Source organism: Melanotaenia boesemani, chromosome 8 (assembly GCF_017639745.1).
Source record: "Melanotaenia boesemani isolate fMelBoe1 chromosome 8, fMelBoe1.pri, whole genome shotgun sequence".
NCBI lineage: Eukaryota > Metazoa > Chordata > Actinopteri > Atheriniformes > Melanotaeniidae > Melanotaenia > Melanotaenia boesemani.
Genome location: NC_055689.1, coordinates 9663543 through 9680921, shown reverse-complemented (window position 1 = coordinate 9680921; position 17379 = coordinate 9663543). Strand labels below are relative to the sequence as shown.

Here is a 17379-nt window from a genome sequence, read left to right as displayed (position 1 = left end):
TCAGTGGCTTTCCTAGGTCCACCCTCAACTGCCAGTCATTTGCTGTTCCCATGAGACCTGGCTGGACTTTTGGTAGGGGAGGTGAGTTCTCACCTTCTCTTATGAATGGGATTTTGCTCCTTGGTGGTTGTAACCACATGTTCTAGTCGATGGCAGTGGTGACGGACTCAGCAACCACCTTTAACACCTGGTCATGGCTCCAACGATAGAGACCATCTCCCAGTGATGTCGGGCAACTGCTGAGGATGTGCTCCAGAGTTTCTCTTTCTTGGCACAAGGGACATGTTGGACTTTTGACCTTGTCCCAACAGAAGAGATTGGATGGGCTGGGCAGAACATCACCCTGTCCAGGGTGCATGGACCATCTGGCCCATGCACGCTGTTGCTTCAGTCCCACCGTCTGGCTTGCACGCTGCTCCTCGACCCCACCTCTCACTTCCTGTTGGGCCTTGCCCTCCAGGTTGCTTCTGCAGGTTGATGGAATTCTTTCCAGTCCTGCAACACTGCTGAGACTTCTTGGTAGGCCCAAACAATGTAGGAGGTGACTGCTCAGCCTTCTCTTGTGAATTTGTACACCAGCAATGGCCACAGTATCCTAGGTAGGATGCCATGCTGGTATAACCATTCCTTGAATTACCCCGGGAGACTTGACTTGGGCGGCTGTAGCTCAGGAGGAAGAGCAGTTTTCTTCCAACCAAAAGGTTGGTGGATCAATTCCAGGCTTTCCCTGACTACATGTCAAAGTGTCCTTGGGCAAGACACTTAAACGTCGGGGGTATGTGTGTGTGAATGTGATATGTAGTGTAAAGCGCTTTGAGTGGTCAAACTGACTGGAAAAGCGCTATATAAGTACAAGTCCATTTACTTGTCAACTGTAGTTAGCCAGTCCAGCATTTAAAGATGCAAGGATGTTCGCTTAGAATACAATTAGAATTCAAAGACTTCTTTTACTTTGGTTTTTGTTGTTTCTATTTGTTTGCAGAAAAAATGGTTTGGCAATTGCATGGCAATTTCCCCATTTCACTACATAATGATTTATACCAGAACAGTAATTTATTCTCCTGAATAGAGGCGAGAAAATGCTTGAGTACACCTACAAACTGCTTGAATACTCCTAAAACCTGTTAAATACCACATGCATATTTTTCATGTGTCTCCAGTGTCTTTACTGACTGAACTACAGAGCGTAAATAGTTTGATTAAGTCTGAAAGACAGATGAAGCATCAACAGGTAAATGAATGTCAGACATTCCTCCATTGAATCAACAGTGTAACGCTGCTTGTACTGTTGCACACTGACCCCAGCCATGTCAACCACACAGGCTTTCAGGCAGGACAGCACAAGGTGCTCAAATGACTTCAATAACAAAGAGGTCAAGGCAATGGTCCGTAGTCATTAAGTCCTGTGGTACTTGGATTTTTGGGGATGGGGATGATGGTAGAGGTTTTGAAGCAGGCTGGCACATGACATGTGCATGACATGTGCCAGCCTGAGAGGGGGTTGCCTCTTGAACAGTTTGTTGACAGCGCTCTCCAGGATAGAGAGAGTCGTCACTGTGGTGGGGGAGGAGGGGGCCTCTAGGGTGGGCAGTTGTGGGAGGACCCAGGCCCCTGCTGTTGGGGGAAGTGGAGATAGAGGAGTGGAAGTGGTGGAAAGTGTCACGGGGATGGTGTCAGGACTATCTTCAAGATTCAAGATTCAAAGTGTTTATTGTCATTTGCCCAATACTGAAACAATTTTCTCTGAACAAAGAAATTCTTACTTTGCTGTCCACACTGAATGCCATAAAAGATTATAAAATAAAAGAAAAACAACTTTAAAAACCTAGTCAGAAGATAAATATAAAAAAAAACTGAGTAAATAATCTATGTCCATGAAAACTTGTCTTCAAAGCAGTTAGGGGATTGGGAGGCTTTGGGTTTGTAGGTGGTATATTAATGAATTGGATTGTTCTTGTGCAGTATTTTTGCATTTTAGCGGGTTTGCCAACATTTCTGTCTTAATTTTTTGTTTTAAATACTTCTTTATAAGGTTTGCTACATGCATCTAGCTGAGTTTTTTCCTACTTATTGGAGTTTGTTGACTAACTGACACATTACCACCACCAAAGAGGCTGCATTGTACCTGAGCTACTTGTGATAACAGTAAAATATCTCTTGTGTTGATTAGATGGTTACTACATATAACCTGATTCTTCATTTTGATACCTATTAACTACATCAGTTGACTACAACTGCCCCCAGAGGAAAGTTTCAATCTAAATTTCAAAATTTGAAATTTAATTTTTAAATAAAAGTTAAATTGGGTAGGTGTGACCAAACTTTTGACTAGTACCATAGCGTAATTTCATATGTTTCTTACACAAAATGATATGTTTCTAAAAAATGTGTTTATTAGATGGTTACTACATATAATTTGCTTCTTCATTTTGATTCCTATTAACGGTGTTGTTTTCGTCAACTATGACGATGACAAATTTATTTCGTTGACGAACATTTTTTTTCATGACGATAACGAGACAGTGCCCACACACGCACTGAGCTGGCTGAACCACACACACAGCAGTTAGACACATCCCATAACACACAGATGAATCATGACGGCAGCGTCGACAAAGAGGTTTGGTGGAAGCGACAAAACGATATACATATTTAACTATAATCCATCATAATTTCACTGGCAGACCAGGTCAAGTTGAGCATATGTTCCTCATCCATTGCTTATATTTTGGGCATGTGTATGTTCAAGGCGTAGTATTGCACTTTCTCAGAAATAATGCCACAGTTACCAAAGTAAGGATGTTGTTGCTCTTTGCTTTTTTGGAGTAATTGATTACAGTATTTGCTGTTGGCTGGGAAACATTCTAAGTCTAAAAGCATTCCTTTTAATTTTGTAATTATTGATGAAAATAACCAAACAACAAGCTCACAATGTGTTGCTTTATGTTGAACTTATAGATCAGCTATTTTCTTGTGTGACATTTTTGTATGATGAAGTAGGGCATCAATTCACGAAAAAAAGCTGAAATCTAGAAATAAAAGGTTTCTGCCCAACAGCAGTTAGGTATAGCACAGCAGCACGGCATCCCTGTTGGTGGGAAAAGTCTCTGCTAAAGCTATCAGTCTGGTAAAGGATCTGGTTATTATGCAAAAGCATTAAGGTTAACTTGTTTTATGAATTGCAATACTTGTTATAACCTATCAACCTTGATTCCATTTTTTAATACGTATTATTGACCTACGTTAATTTGTTAAAAACTATTAACTAAAACTAGACTATAACCTTTTTGAGTTTTCGTCGACTAAAATTAGACTAAAACTATCAAACTTAGACATGACTAAAACGTGACTAAAACTAAAACTAATAAGCATTGATGACTAAAACTGAGATGCCTGCCAAAAACAACACTGCCTATTAACTACATCAGTTGGGAGAAGCACAAATGTAACCTACAGTGTGAATGTGGCCTTGTGTTAACACCTGCTGGTGGATTTAGCTTGCAAGTGTGGTATGGAGTGTAACCAATCAGCTGGCTGGGGAACAAGGAAGTAAATAAAGTCAGTGTTTACGCCGTCTCCTGGCTGTTATTTTTTTTTCACTTCTGTATTTGTCTGTTAACAATAGTTCCAAGACCACCATCATTCCCTCATCTTATATATCCTCTTCCATGCTGTGTGTTGTGTTTTCCGGTTGTTGCTATGTTACTTCTTCTTCGTTTTATCAGAGCACACCACACACAGTACATTAAAAACAGATTTTTTTTTTGTCTTCATGTGTGTCTCAACCAGATAAAAAATCTCATAAGATTAAAAAATGGTTACGTGTTTACCAGGCTTTAAAGCAGTGGTTCTCAAACTTCTTCTACCGTAAACAAGGCTAGACCATGTTCTAACTAATATTCCATCTCTTGTTTCATAAGAGCATGTTTTACAGGGATAGCATGGTATGGATGCTGTTTTATGGGCTTTGCATTCTGTATGTCTATGGCATGCATAAAGACAGTTGTGGGGGTCGGAACAGCACCAAAAAGACAGAGGAGTTCGTTGATTAATGTTATACATCTTCCTGTTGTTTGAGTGTCTAATGGTAAAGATGACTAAGGAGGGAATTTATAATTTCTGAATTTGGCAGACAGGCAGTCAAACAAGTGGATTTAGGCGTACAAGACCGCCATCTCTACAGTATTGGAGCTGTTAACATCCTCTGGCTTTGTTACAAGAACAGAAGAGACACGCACATTAAAGTCAGAAGCTGACCACGAATGGTACAGCTTAAGCATGTTCACATGTCAAACCCGCAATTTACGCCTTCAATTAGGTGTTCGGATCATGTAATTGTAATCTCCCACGCATTCTTGGACTTCAAATGGGGCATTGTATTTTGCTGGCAAAGCAGAACTAAAATTGGGCAAAAGAGCAATAACTTTGTCATCGACTTGGAATTCTTATTTTCAGTTTTTGTCAATTGCTAAAACACTAAACCCTATTGTCTGAACAAAATGCTCAGTTGCCTGAACCCACTGACTGAAAAAGTCACTGTTTTGGCAAAACCATAAGCACTTTTCACGTGTTTAGACACAACTTGTCATCACATTTTCATTGTGATGCACCTGTGTTGCATAATGGTGAGCACAGGTGGCAAAAGTCAAACACAATTAAAGCACAGGTATCACTAGCTTAACACAAGAACTCAAAATTGATCACACTTTTGGCTCATGATGTGAGGGAACATATATAAGCCATTTCAGAGAGCATTGGTTTGTGAGGCACTACAATGGATAGAAATCTAAGAGGAGGAGGAAGAGTTCATGTGAGAGGTGGTTGAGGTGATCAGTGAAGACAAAAAACAGTAATATCTGATGAAATCAGAGCTACCGTGATTAACCATGTTCTTGTCCATGGTATGAGCACGACGGAGACCGGACAAAGGGTGCAACCAAACATCAGTAGATTTACTGTGTACACTTTAATCCAAAGATTTAAAGAACATAACAAGCAATTACCTTTTTTTGACATTACAGTATGTAAATGTTGACAGCAGTTACTGTATGACTAAACTATATACTGTACCAAAGTATACTGTAAGTAAATATGTTTCAGTACATCACAGTACCAGTGTACTGTAGTATTGTAATGGAAGGTTAATCTAACTCTTTGCATGCCTAGTATTCAATGTGTATTTCTGTAACTGCATGTTTTATTTTTGTAGAATTGAAAGACTGCCACATGGGGGTGGGGGGGCCAGTATGTTCTCCCCACACCAAGAGACCCTAATTGTCGATATGGTCCGCGAGAACAACACCTTTAAACTGTGTTTCAGCAGATCATTGAGGACCATGTACATTTTGAAGGCATCAACAGTGTCAGCCACTCTACTGTTTGTTCCTCAAGCACAACAGACTGTAAATGAAACAGCTGTACAGAGTGCCCGTTGAACACAACTCAGAGTCAAAGAGCAAAGATTCCAGTATGTACAGGTTGGTATATAGCTGGACACATTCAATGTTTACTGTAAGTACTGTAAGTACAGAGTTTTTCAACTGGATGCAAGGAAAAGAGCCCATGAATATATCTACATAGATGAAGCTGGATCTCACCAAAAGGAGAGGCCATAGTGTGATTTGGAAAAAGTGGCCACTGTTGGTGTCCCTGGGCAGCATTGGGGCAATCTCACATTGTGTGCTGCTAACAGCAATCATGGGGTTGTCCACCATCATGCCAACCTGGGGCCCTACAACACACCTGTTCCTCCTTTTCCTCAGTCACAGGTGAGATGCTCTGTTAGGGCGGGAGGATGAGCATCCAATCTATGTTTGGGACAATGTGAGTTTTCAGAGCCCTCCAGGTTAGAGTGGTTTAGTATGAACCAAGATTTTATCAATATTTGCCTTCCACCGTATTCCCCTTTCCCTGAACCCCATTGAAACTTTTTTCACATGGCAGTGGAAGGCATCTGAATGCCAACCTTACACCAGGATACATCTCCTACAAGCCATGGAACTAGCCTGTGGTGACATGTGGAGGCAGGCCAAGTCCCCCCAGAGTTATTGGAGTTTGTTGACTAACTGACACATTACCACCACCAAGGAGTCTGCATTGTACCTGAACTTCTTGTGATAACATTAAAATATCTCTTGTGTTGATTAGATGGTTACTACATATAACCTGACTCTTCATTTTGATACCTATTAACTACATCAGTTTACTACAACTGCCCCCAGAAGGAAGTTTCAATCTAAATTTCAAAATTTGAAATTGAATTTTTAAATAAAAGTTAAATTGGGTAGGTGTGACCAAACGTTTGACTGGTACTATAGCTTCATTTCATATCAGTTTCTTACACAAAGAGATGTGTTTCTAAAAAATATTCCTTTAAATTGAGGTGAAGATACAAAGTTATTTATATCATTATCTTAGTCCTGCTTCCTCTTCCTACCAAGTTTCTGGAAGCATACTTTCATGCATTTTGTCAACAGTATTACAAAAACCAGCACCACAGCAGCCATTAGTGCCAAAACATCCAGGCAGAAGTACTGGAACCAGTTGAGACCATGGACAGCAGCTTTCAGGTGCTTTGCCCCTTTGTGTCGCATCACAAATTCTGTCCAGTACACTGAAAGGTCGAGTGGTTCAATCGGCCGGTCTTTATGAAGAGATGACAACTTCTCCATGTTTTCCTTGTACCTGAGCATACACACATGGATGGCAAGAGTTCAAACATGCCAAACACAGCGGAACTGATCCAGATGGAGCAAGATCAACAATAAAAAATAATAGTAAAAAATATATATATATATTGTAACTCCTCACCTGGTGTCATTGATGACTTCATTCAGTCCTTGAATTATTATTTCTGTGGTGACAGAAGTTATATCCAATACGATTCCTGCTCCTCTGCTCGCTATTTTCTCTGCATTATCAATCTGGTCCCCATTAACTGGCACCATCACCATGGGGACAGCATGACACAAACCCTCAAACACACCATGCGAGCCAGCATGAGTGATGAAAGCTCGTGCTCCAGGATGGGCTAACACACAACATGTAGAAACAAACAGATGTGATATGTGAGACATCATCAGCTCTGACTGACATGTTTTAAGATTTGCTGCATTTCACACACCTAGTAGGTCATTTTGTGGCACCCATTTCATTATCTTCACATTATCTGAGATGTTCCCAGGAACCTTCCCAGTGTACCTCCATATGACCTGTCAATAATTAAGGTTTTAGTTTATGACTTGAGATTTATTTTCACAGATGTTCATAAATGTTTTTTTTTTTTACCTTCTGTGGAATCTGTCTGAAAGCTTCTATAAAGATGGAGGTGATCTCTTCTGGCATATCTGACATTGTGGAGCCCAGAGTAAAGACTACAAAGCCGTGCTTTCCTGAAACCCACGACTCTAAATCCTGCAAAAATACACACAAAATAGCACCTTGCATTTACCACTTTTCCTCTATTCATCCTTTCTAATTTTTGGAAGATTAATATGAACATAAAATTAATAAATCTTACTTGGGAAAGAGGATTTCTCACGTTGCAGTTGATTCCTCCAACTAGGATTACATTTGGCATGAGGGGACGGGGGAACTCCAGTGTGAAGTCAATCCTGATCAAACAGCATCATATGACAAGGAACATTTCTTGCAAATACAAATAATTAATATTTTTTGCATGTATTACCTCTGCAGCCAGATATCAGATTCTGACAGCACTTCTGCTATGCCCACCTCTTCTTCCAGGATCTGATAGGCTGTATCGTCAAACTTCCAGTACAGCAGTCGACAGAAAAGTGGCTCCACTAAACTCACCTGTGTGCCATAAAAATTACATAAATATACAGAAATAACGATAACTGAACAAGCTTAGCCATCTTTTTTGTTCGAGTCTGGCATTAAATTCTCACCAAAGTGTTGATAAGTCTCTCCCTGAAGTTCATTTTGTCTGTGTATCCAGTAAAAAGCCGAGGCACATATGAGTTTGGGGAGGGGCAACCTGCAGCCTTCATATCCAGACCACATGGAAGGGCCCTCAGCAGATTAATGGTGGGGATGCCTGAAAGTTTTGACTGGTGAGAACATATACAGGTGCACTAGAATGCCAAGAGTTCAAGTTCAGGGTAACTTACCTAATTTCCGAGCTATTAAGGAACCTGTCGGTATCACAGGGTCTGTCAAAACAGCATCAAAGTTCTATGAAAAGAAAATGAGATGGTGAAAGGAAAAATGAGATTAGAGGAATTTCCATCTCCTTTTTGCCTGTCCTTGTGTAAGAGGAACTGAGGCAATGTGGAAAACATCCTTGTGTCACGGTGTTAGGTGGGGGTTGGAATTTCCCAGCCACCTCTGAAGGCATCTTTCCCCTGATTGATTGCTTTGCTCTAATTGCTGATGCTTTCCACCTGTGTTGCTCCCTATTTAAGCAGAAGTCTTCCTGCTGCTCACTGCCAGATTGTCTGTGTTAACTCCTGTACACTTCTAGCCGTCTCTCCTGCGTGCGGACCTGTTTTCTCCCATAGTTGTTGCCTCAGCCTGTCCCAGCCTGGTAATTCTGATTTTTGCTTGTGGATTCTTTTAGGAACTTTGACCTTTGGATTGTTCTCTTGGATTGGATTTTGGATTATGGACATTACTCACTCCTCTTTGGATCAATAGGAGGACTAACCAGACTTTATGAAGTGCTCATCCCAGACAGGGAAACCCAGCGTAACATGCCTCTGTTATTCTCACTAACCTCTTCAGCATCCTGGCGGAGGTTCTCTCTCTCTCTCTCTCTCTCTCTCTCTCTCGCTCTCTCTCTCGCTCTCTCGCTCTCTCTCTCTCTCTCTCGCTCTCTCTCTCTCTCTCTCTCTCTCGGATTCCATGCCTCCAGCCGGTACGTTGTGATCTTACCATTAGCTCCTGAGTATTCAAAGTTCTCACCCCTGTTCTCCTTTGTTCACAGACAAGCCGACTGCCTAAGACCAGGGTCTACAACCCTGAGACATTCCCCTGAACTTTAAAAATCTTCTTTATTCCAATTCTATGGTCTCTGATATATTTTGTGGGTCCAGTCTGCTGATTCGTGACACCTTGTGTGATGAACCAAAACTTGAATTTCTTGTTTTTAGAATTCACAGATGTCACTTTCACCAGGCTCAAGAAGAGAGGTTTGTTATCAGTGCTTTGTTCAAAATTTTGCCTCCATGATGGTATTGGAGTGCAATTGTTCACCACACATGAGTTTATTGTTTGGAAAAGGGTTTGTAAAAAGAATGAAAACACGGAATAAGAACAGCACAGAAGAGTTCTATGTTTTTCACTCAAAACTTCATCTCAGCTCAGGGATGAAGCATCATTTAAGTGCATTTGCTAACCACATGTACTCGAGAAGTCGAGTTTTCTGACACTTTTTTTTCTAAGTACATGTTTTTGATTAATTGATTTTTAATAATGCAATATTTCTCACACACATAAACATGCATATAAATAACATTAATTACATACATGCATACCAATAGCACATGTTGCAGAACTGACTGATATGCATTACAATACATTATCACTAAGGAAGCATCACAAAAATATTGTGCCATTACTGTATTTGTACTTTTATGTAATTGACTTGCATATCCTCACCACCACTGATCACATGACCAAGAACTTTTGAGCGTGTAGTGCGGTTAAGTGCAATGTCATCTCTAAACAGTTTAATGACATCCACCTTCATGTCAAGCTGCTTCCTTATGAAGGCTTTACAGTTGAAATATAATTTGCAAAGCTCAAATTGCAAGTTATTCACACTCACCTGCTGCTCCAGATATGAGATGAGACTGGTGTTGAACAGTAGTTTCTCTGCGGTGATGTGTATAAAATTGAAAATCCTTTGGAATTGAGAGAATTTTGACTGTATCCTCTCCAAAAACGGCTCTGTAGATTTCTTCAATAAGTCCTTGTTCAGAGACAACAAATAGTCAATGAAAGCCTGGTCATAAGGGACTGGATAGGTAATGGTGTTGTAGTGTTTCCCTGGGCCCATCCTCATGCTAAATTCTGGTATCACCACAGTAACCTGGTGTCCACGTCGACCCATTTCCTGGGCAATGGCTTTTATGCCCACCCAGTGGCTCCCATCCATGGGCACCACCAGCAGTTTACCTAAAAAAGGTGATGAAATGCTGTCGTTTGCAGGAACGGGGTCAGCTTGTTTGGCTTCTTTTGCCTTCTCTAGTGTAAGGTTTTCTTTCACAGATCCTCTTGTCTTATCTGCAGCACCACTCACCTCCACAACCACAGAGAGGCTGAAAAACACAATCACTACTGCTTTTCTCATTGTAATTTCTTTCTTTCTAACTATGTGTCTTCTCAAAGTCCAACACAGGGAAAACAGTATAATTTCAAAAATAAATTGTTAAAAAAAAAACAAAACAAACAAAAACACTGCTTTTCTATCATTTAAGTGCTCCTGAAACATTCCCTTCACCTCTTGCTCCTCTGTCAGGATTACTCGAGTTAGCAGAGTTGTGTGTGTTCAAAGTCCTCACTGGAAGTGGGGTTATTATTTTAGCCCTCAGCAGCAAGAGATGAGGAGTGCCTGTTATTGAGTAATTTAATTTACTGCCATCTACACACATTAGGACATGCACATTCACAGTTGGAGAACTGGAGAAAAGTTCAGAGGGTGAAACTGCAGTACTTATGCAGGAACAGTGTTAAATTGCATCACACTAATCCTGTTCAGGTGAAATATTAAGGTTTTGTAATATGGCTAATGCAGCCTGTTTGTGGTGGTTTACACAAATGAGGATACTGGCATGACAGGACAGTCACAATATGTATCTACAATAGTTCTCTAATTATTTGTTGTCCTCACCCACTGTCCTGAATATTTCAGATGTTCACTGCTTCTCATCAAGTTCTGCAGAAACCTCTTGTTTTCTCTTTAATTTGAATCAGGTGTGTAAAAGCAGGGGAATATTTTGATTAGTAAAATACATCCTGTGATGCAATTTGTGGGAACATCATCAGTGATAGTACCTGAGATCGTGGGGGTGGGGGGGTTGTGTCTTTCATCTTCAGACCCCCTAACCTAGGCGACCTGACCAGGAGTGATCAATTCATGGCCTATGCCCAAGAAGCATTTGCCCAATGTTTGTTCCTCATGATCCACAGCCATCATGCGGCTCTCTCTGTAGTCTCGACAGTTGAACCGATGGCTTGTCTCTTGTGAGCCCCTGTGATGCCAAGGAGACTGTAGGCCCTGCAGAGTGACTTTCCTGCATAGCCCCTTCCCTGGACTTCATTGGGAAAGGACCATGCTGCACTTCTCCACCAGGTCCACATACTTCTCCCGCTTCGTCTCATTGGCTTCCTTCATCCTTTCCTCCTAAGGCGCTGTTGGCTCCAGCAAGACAACCTGCCTGGATGTCTCTGAGAACAGCACAATGTCTGGTCTCAGGCTTTTCTCCACGTTGTTGTCAGGAAATCTCAGTGGCTTTCCTAGGTCCACCCTCAACTGCCAGTCATTTGCTGTTCCCATGAGACCTGGCTGGACTTTTGGTTGGGGAGGTGAGTTCTCACCTTCTCTTATGAATGGGATTTTGCTCCTTGGTGGTTGTAACCACATGCTCTAGTCGATGGCAGTGGTGACGGACTCAGCAGCCACCTTTAGCACCTGGTCATGGTGCCAACGATAGAGACCATCTCCCAGTGCTGTCGGGCAGCTGCTGAGGATGTGCTCCAGAGTTTCTCTTTCTTGGCATAAGGGACATGTTGGACTTTTGACCTTGTCCCAACAGAAGAGGTTGGATGGGCTGGGCAGAACATCACCCTGTCCAGGGTGCATGGACCATCTGGCCCATGCACGCTGTTGCTTCAGTCCCACCGTCTGGCTTGCACGCTGCTCCTCGACCCCACCTCTCACTTCCTGTTGGGCCTTGCCCTCCAGGTTGCTGCTGCAGATTGATGGAATTCTTTCCAGTCCTGCAACACTGCTGAGGCTTCTTGGTAGGCCCAAACAATGTCGGAGGTGACTGCTCAGCCTTCTCTTGTGAATTTGTACACCAGCAATGGCCACAGTATCCTAGGTAGGATGCCATGCTGGTATAACCATTCCTTGAATTACCCCGGGAGACCTGACTTGGGCGGCTGTAGCTCAGGAGGAAGAGCAGTTGTCTTCCAACCAAAAGGTTGGTGGATCAATTCCAGGCTTTCCCTGACTACATGCCAAAGTGTCTTTGGGCAAGACACTTAAACCCACGTTGCCTCCTGATGTGCCTATTGGGGTATGTGTGTGTGAATGTGATATGTAGTGTAAAGTGCTTTGAGTGGTCAAGCTGACTGGAAAAGCGCTATATAAGTACAAGTCCATTTACATGTCAACTGTAGTTAGCCAGTCCAGCATTTAAAGATGCAAGGATGTTCGCTTAGAATACAATTAGAATTCAAAGACTTCTTTTACTTTGGTTTTTGTTGTTTTGATTTGTTTGCAGAAAACAAGTTTTGACAAATGCATGGAACTTTTCCCATTTCACTAGATAATGATTTATACCAAAACAATAATTTATTCTCCTCAAGAGAGGCGAGAAAATGCTCGAGTACACCTAAAACCTGCTTGAATACTCCTAAAACCTGTTAAATACCACGTGCATATTTTTCATGTGTCTCCAGTGTCTTCACTGACTGAACTACAGAGCGTAAATAGTTTGATTAAGTCTGAAAGGCAGATGAAACATCAACAGGTAAATGAATGTCAGACATTCCTCCATTGAATCAACAGTTTAACGCTGCTTGTACTGTTGCACACTGACCCCAGCCATGTCAACCACACAGGATTAGTGCTCATCATGAAAAGCTAATTCATCCTCTTAACTTGTAAACACATTTTAGCATCACAAACTGCTGCTGTTGTTGAGGAAAAGCTTAACAGACCAATGTGAGGATGAACAATGAAGACCTGTTGTCTTCCTGTTATTTAGATTTTTCTTGTATCGTCTTTGTTTCTTGATGTAATACCAGTCAAAACCTACACCACTGTAAAATCTAAAAAGTTGCCTTAACTCATTGCCTTAAAAAGATTATGTTTTAGTTAACTTCAGTGAGTACAATTGACTGGAACAAATGGGAGTTTGTAGAACTTAATTGTACATGATAAATCTCGGTATGTTGAAAGTAAATGAGGTTGTGGAAGAAACATGTTAATCTTCACATAAATTAATAGAGATACTTTATAAAATCTTATATTTTATTTCAAGTCCACAAAACTTACAGTAATGGGTAAACTCAAAATTGTTCTTGCTTTGCAGCAGGGATTTTGCTAAAGTAATGTAACGCCACAGACCTCTCATGGTCCATCAACTGTATGTATAATTGATTTAAACACTGGGACACTCAGTAACTTGAGAGCAGTCCCACAAAACTACCTAAATTAATGAAAACAAACCAGTAATTTTCATAATTAATTAACATTATAACAGATAACCCTTATTTTAATGTCAATGCCTTCCACATACTGAAACTATGGTGAAAGGTGGATGATTGATGAGGCAAAAAAAAAAAGTTAGCATGCACCTACACTGTAAAATCTAAAAGTTGCAAATTTCTTGCCTTAAAAAATTGTGTTTGTTAATTAGACATAAATGCATATATTTAACTGAAACTAATGGAGTTATATCTGCTAAATATATTTGACTAACCCCAATCTTAGGTTATCCAGTGTACCTCTTAAATTTGAATGGGTGACCAAACTTTTGACTAGTACCATAGCTTAATGTTTCTTACACAAAATGATATGTTTCTAAAAAATGTTCCTTTACATTGAGGTGAAGATACAAACTTATTTATATCATCATCTTAGTCCTGTTTCCTCTTCCTACCAAGTTTCTGGAAGCATACTTTCATGCATTTTGTCAGCAGTATTACAAAAACCAGCACCACAGCAGCCATTAGTGCCAAAACATCCAGGCAGAAGTACTGGAACCAGTTGAGATCATGGACAGCAGCTTTCAGGTGCTTTGCCCCTTTGTGTCGCATCACAAATTCTGTCCAGTACACTGAAAGGTCGAGTGGTTCAATCGGCCGGTCTTTATGAAGAGATGACAACTTCTCCATGTTTTCCTTGTACCTGAGCATACACACATGGATGGCAAGAGTTCAAACATGCCAAACACAGCGGAACTGATCCAGATGGAGCAAGATCAACAATAAAAAATAATAGTAAAAAATATATATATATATTGTAACTCCTCACCTGGTGTCATTGATGACTTCATTCAGTCCTTGAATTATTATTTCTGTGGTGACAGAAGTTATATCCAATACGATTCCTGCTCCTCTGCTCGCTATTTTCTCTGCATTATCAATCTGGTCCCCATTAACTGGCACCATCACCATGGGGACAGCATGACACAAACCCTCAAACACACCATGCGAGCCAGCATGAGTGATGAAAGCTCGTGCTCCAGGATGGGCTAACACACAACATGTAGAAACAAACCGATGTGATATGTGAGACATCATCAGCTCTGACTGACATGTTTTAAGATTTGCTGCATTTCACACACCTAGTAGGTCATTTTGTGGCACCCATTTCATTATCTTCACATTATCTGAGATGTTCCCAGGAACCTTCCCAGTGTACCTCCATATGACCTGTCAATAATTAAGGTTTTAGTTTATGCCTTGAGATTTATTTTCACAGATGTTCATAAATGTTTTTTTTTTTACCTTCTGTGGAATCTGTCTGAAAGCTTCTATAAAGATGGAGGTGATGTCTTCGGGCATATCTGACACCATGGAGCCCAGAGTGAAGACTACAAAGCCGTGCTTTCCTGAAACCCACGACTCTAAATTCTGCAAAAAAGACACACAAAATGGCACCTTGCATTCATTGGTCGTCATTGATTCATCTGTAGTTATTTTTGGAGGATTTAATAGGAAGCTAAAATTTATAGATCTTACTTGGGAAAGAGGATTTCTCATGTTGCAGTTGATTCCACCAACTAGAATTATATTTGGCATGAGGGGACGGGGGAACTCCAGTGTGAAGTCAATCCTGATAAAACAGCATCATACAAAAGGAAGACTTATAAAGAAGTAAATAAATAAATTCCTTTCATATTCAAATAAATACCATTCTCTGTCTTACCTCTGCAGCCAGATATCAGATTCTGACAGCACCTCAGCTACGCCCACCTCTTCTTCCAGAAATTGATAGGCTATATTATCAAACTTCCAGTACAGCAGTCGACAGAAAAGTGGCTCCACTAAACTCACCTGCATATCACAAGCAAAACAAGTAATATATTACATAATCTCGGTAGACCTATGTACAGCCTGTAGTTGTTGTGAAAAGTCCTAAAGTTTGTGATACAACCAAACACGTAGCCCAATAAAAACCATGGAGCTCTCCAAACAGGTCAGGGACAAAGTATGCAAGAATTACAGATTAGGACTGGGTTATCCATCAAATCTGTATGAACGATTAGAAGCACCACTGTGCTGCCCCAACATGAAATCAAATATTTACAAAAAAGAGAATATGGCTGCACAACAAACCGCAGACCAGGAAATAAGTATTGTAAACAAAATGGTAACAAAAGGCCTAAAGTAAAGCTTACAAAGCTGTAAACGCCACATCAGAGACTGGAGTGTTTATCAGACGTCTATATAATAACAAACTAAACATAGTTTTTTTGGGGGGGGGGAGTAGCTGAATACTTTAATACAAAAAAAATCTGTTTTCTTTCTGGAGCTTTTCTTTTATTTCCTGTTTGTTTGTTGCTTCAAAATGATAGGCACCTTGAGCTCATCAAATCATTAAAAAGAAAAAGGGAAGCAACTTTTTTTCCCCTTTTGTTTAAAGTTAAACCAAAAATCATCTTTTTTGTACATGTCTGGCTCACCAAGGTGTTGATCACGCTTTCCTTGAAGCTCATTCTGTCTGTGTATCCACTAAAAAACTGAGGCACGTACGAGGCCGGAGAGGGACAGCCTGCAGCCTTCATGTCTAGAGAACAAGGAATGCCCCTCAGCAGATTAATAGTGGGAATACCTGAAAATGATTTAACAACGAGGGGTTAAAAAACAGGTACACAAACTCACAGATTCCAATAGAGAGAGGGAACTCACCAAATTTCCGAGCTATTAATGAACCTGTTGGAGCAATGGGATCCGTCAAAACTGCATGAAAACCCTTTGAAATGAGAGGGACAAGATGAATGGGAAATATAAGGGGTTAAAATAAAATTCAGCTCCTCAGCCTTTACTTCTCTCATATTTATACAAAGAACATCTAAAGTACTGCGATGGACTGGCAACCCGTTCAGGGCGTACCCTGCCTCTCGCCTGCTAATTGCTGGGATAGGCTCCAGCTTCCCCACAACCCTGAATTGGATGAAGTGGTAAAGAAAATGTATGTATGTATGTATGTATGTATGGATGTATGGATGGATGGATGGATGGATGGATGGATGGATAGATGGATGGATGGATGGATGGATATGCAGAGGATGAGAAGAATGTAATGAGAACTCACTATTTTCGCTCATACTCAGAAATATACCAGCTCATTGATGGAAAGTATCTTATTGGCTTTCAACCACTTTTAATTCTATTTTAATACGGGTCTAAAATGTACAAAAACTGAAAGTTTCTAAAAGCTTTAATGTAGAATTAATACATCTTCTTGACTTTCTTCTCATACTGTGTTTCCTCTTCACATTTTCGCACTTACCTGCATTGCCAGATGTGAGATGAGGCTGTCATTGAACAGCAGGCTCTCTGCAGTGATATGCATAAAGCTGGTCATGTTTTGAACCTGGGAGATCCTCTTTTTTATCTTCTGAATGAATGACTGTGAAGATTTTTGCATCATGTCCATATGCATGGAGGTCAAAGAGTCAATAAAAGCCTTGTCATATGGAACTGGATAAAACAAAGTGCTGTAGTTATCCCCTGGGCCCATCTGTAAGCTGACCTCCGGCATCACCACAGTAACCCTGTGTCCACGTCGACCCATTTCCTGGGCAATGGCTTTAATGCCCACCCAACGACTCCCATCCATCGGCACCACCAGCAGTTTACCTAAGAAAACAGATGAAACACTGTCACCTGCAGGAATGGAGTCACTTTCTTTTGCCTCTCTTGAGTTTTCTCTTCTTCCTGGTCTAGACTTTTCTGCCACCAATCCTATTTTCTTATCTCCTCCACCACTCACTTGTGTGGCCATGTTAAGCAGCAAAAACACTAAAACTGTTGCTTTCCTCATTGTTCTTCTTAGTTGGTGTTTCTGCAGCTTACTGAATCCAACAGAGAAATATCAGCATATTTGTGCTCAAAGTCCAAGTGTGAGTAGCCAATATAAATCAGAGAGCAGTGTTATGGGATTTACAAGCAATT

At 40.8% G+C, this 17379-nt stretch overlaps 2 protein-coding genes across 2 annotated transcripts; both read right to left on the bottom strand.

Moving 5' to 3' along the window:
- Positions 1–6139: 6139 nt before the first annotated feature.
- On the bottom strand, positions 6140–10551 carry LOC121644260 (UDP-glucuronosyltransferase 1A1-like). Its single transcript, XM_041992106.1, has 9 exons — positions 9791–10551; positions 8133–8196; positions 7911–8059; positions 7688–7815; positions 7520–7613; positions 7288–7413; positions 7124–7211; positions 6811–7030; positions 6140–6684 (listed from the first exon to the last, which is right to left on the bottom strand). Exons 1-9 carry the CDS (start codon positions 10313–10315, stop codon positions 6414–6416), a joined length of 1665 nt encoding a protein of 554 aa, XP_041848040.1. The 5' UTR covers positions 10316–10551; the 3' UTR covers positions 6140–6413.
- Positions 10552–13570: 3019 nt separating this feature from the next.
- On the bottom strand, positions 13571–17296 carry LOC121644255 (UDP-glucuronosyltransferase 1A1-like). The gene is made up of 9 exons (XM_041992100.1): positions 16715–17296; positions 16111–16174; positions 15885–16033; positions 15128–15255; positions 14941–15034; positions 14707–14832; positions 14544–14631; positions 14231–14450; positions 13571–14104 (listed from the first exon to the last, which is right to left on the bottom strand). Exons 1-9 carry the CDS (start codon positions 17246–17248, stop codon positions 13834–13836), a joined length of 1674 nt encoding a protein of 557 aa, XP_041848034.1. The 5' UTR covers positions 17249–17296; the 3' UTR covers positions 13571–13833.
- Positions 17297–17379: the final 83 nt, after the last annotated feature.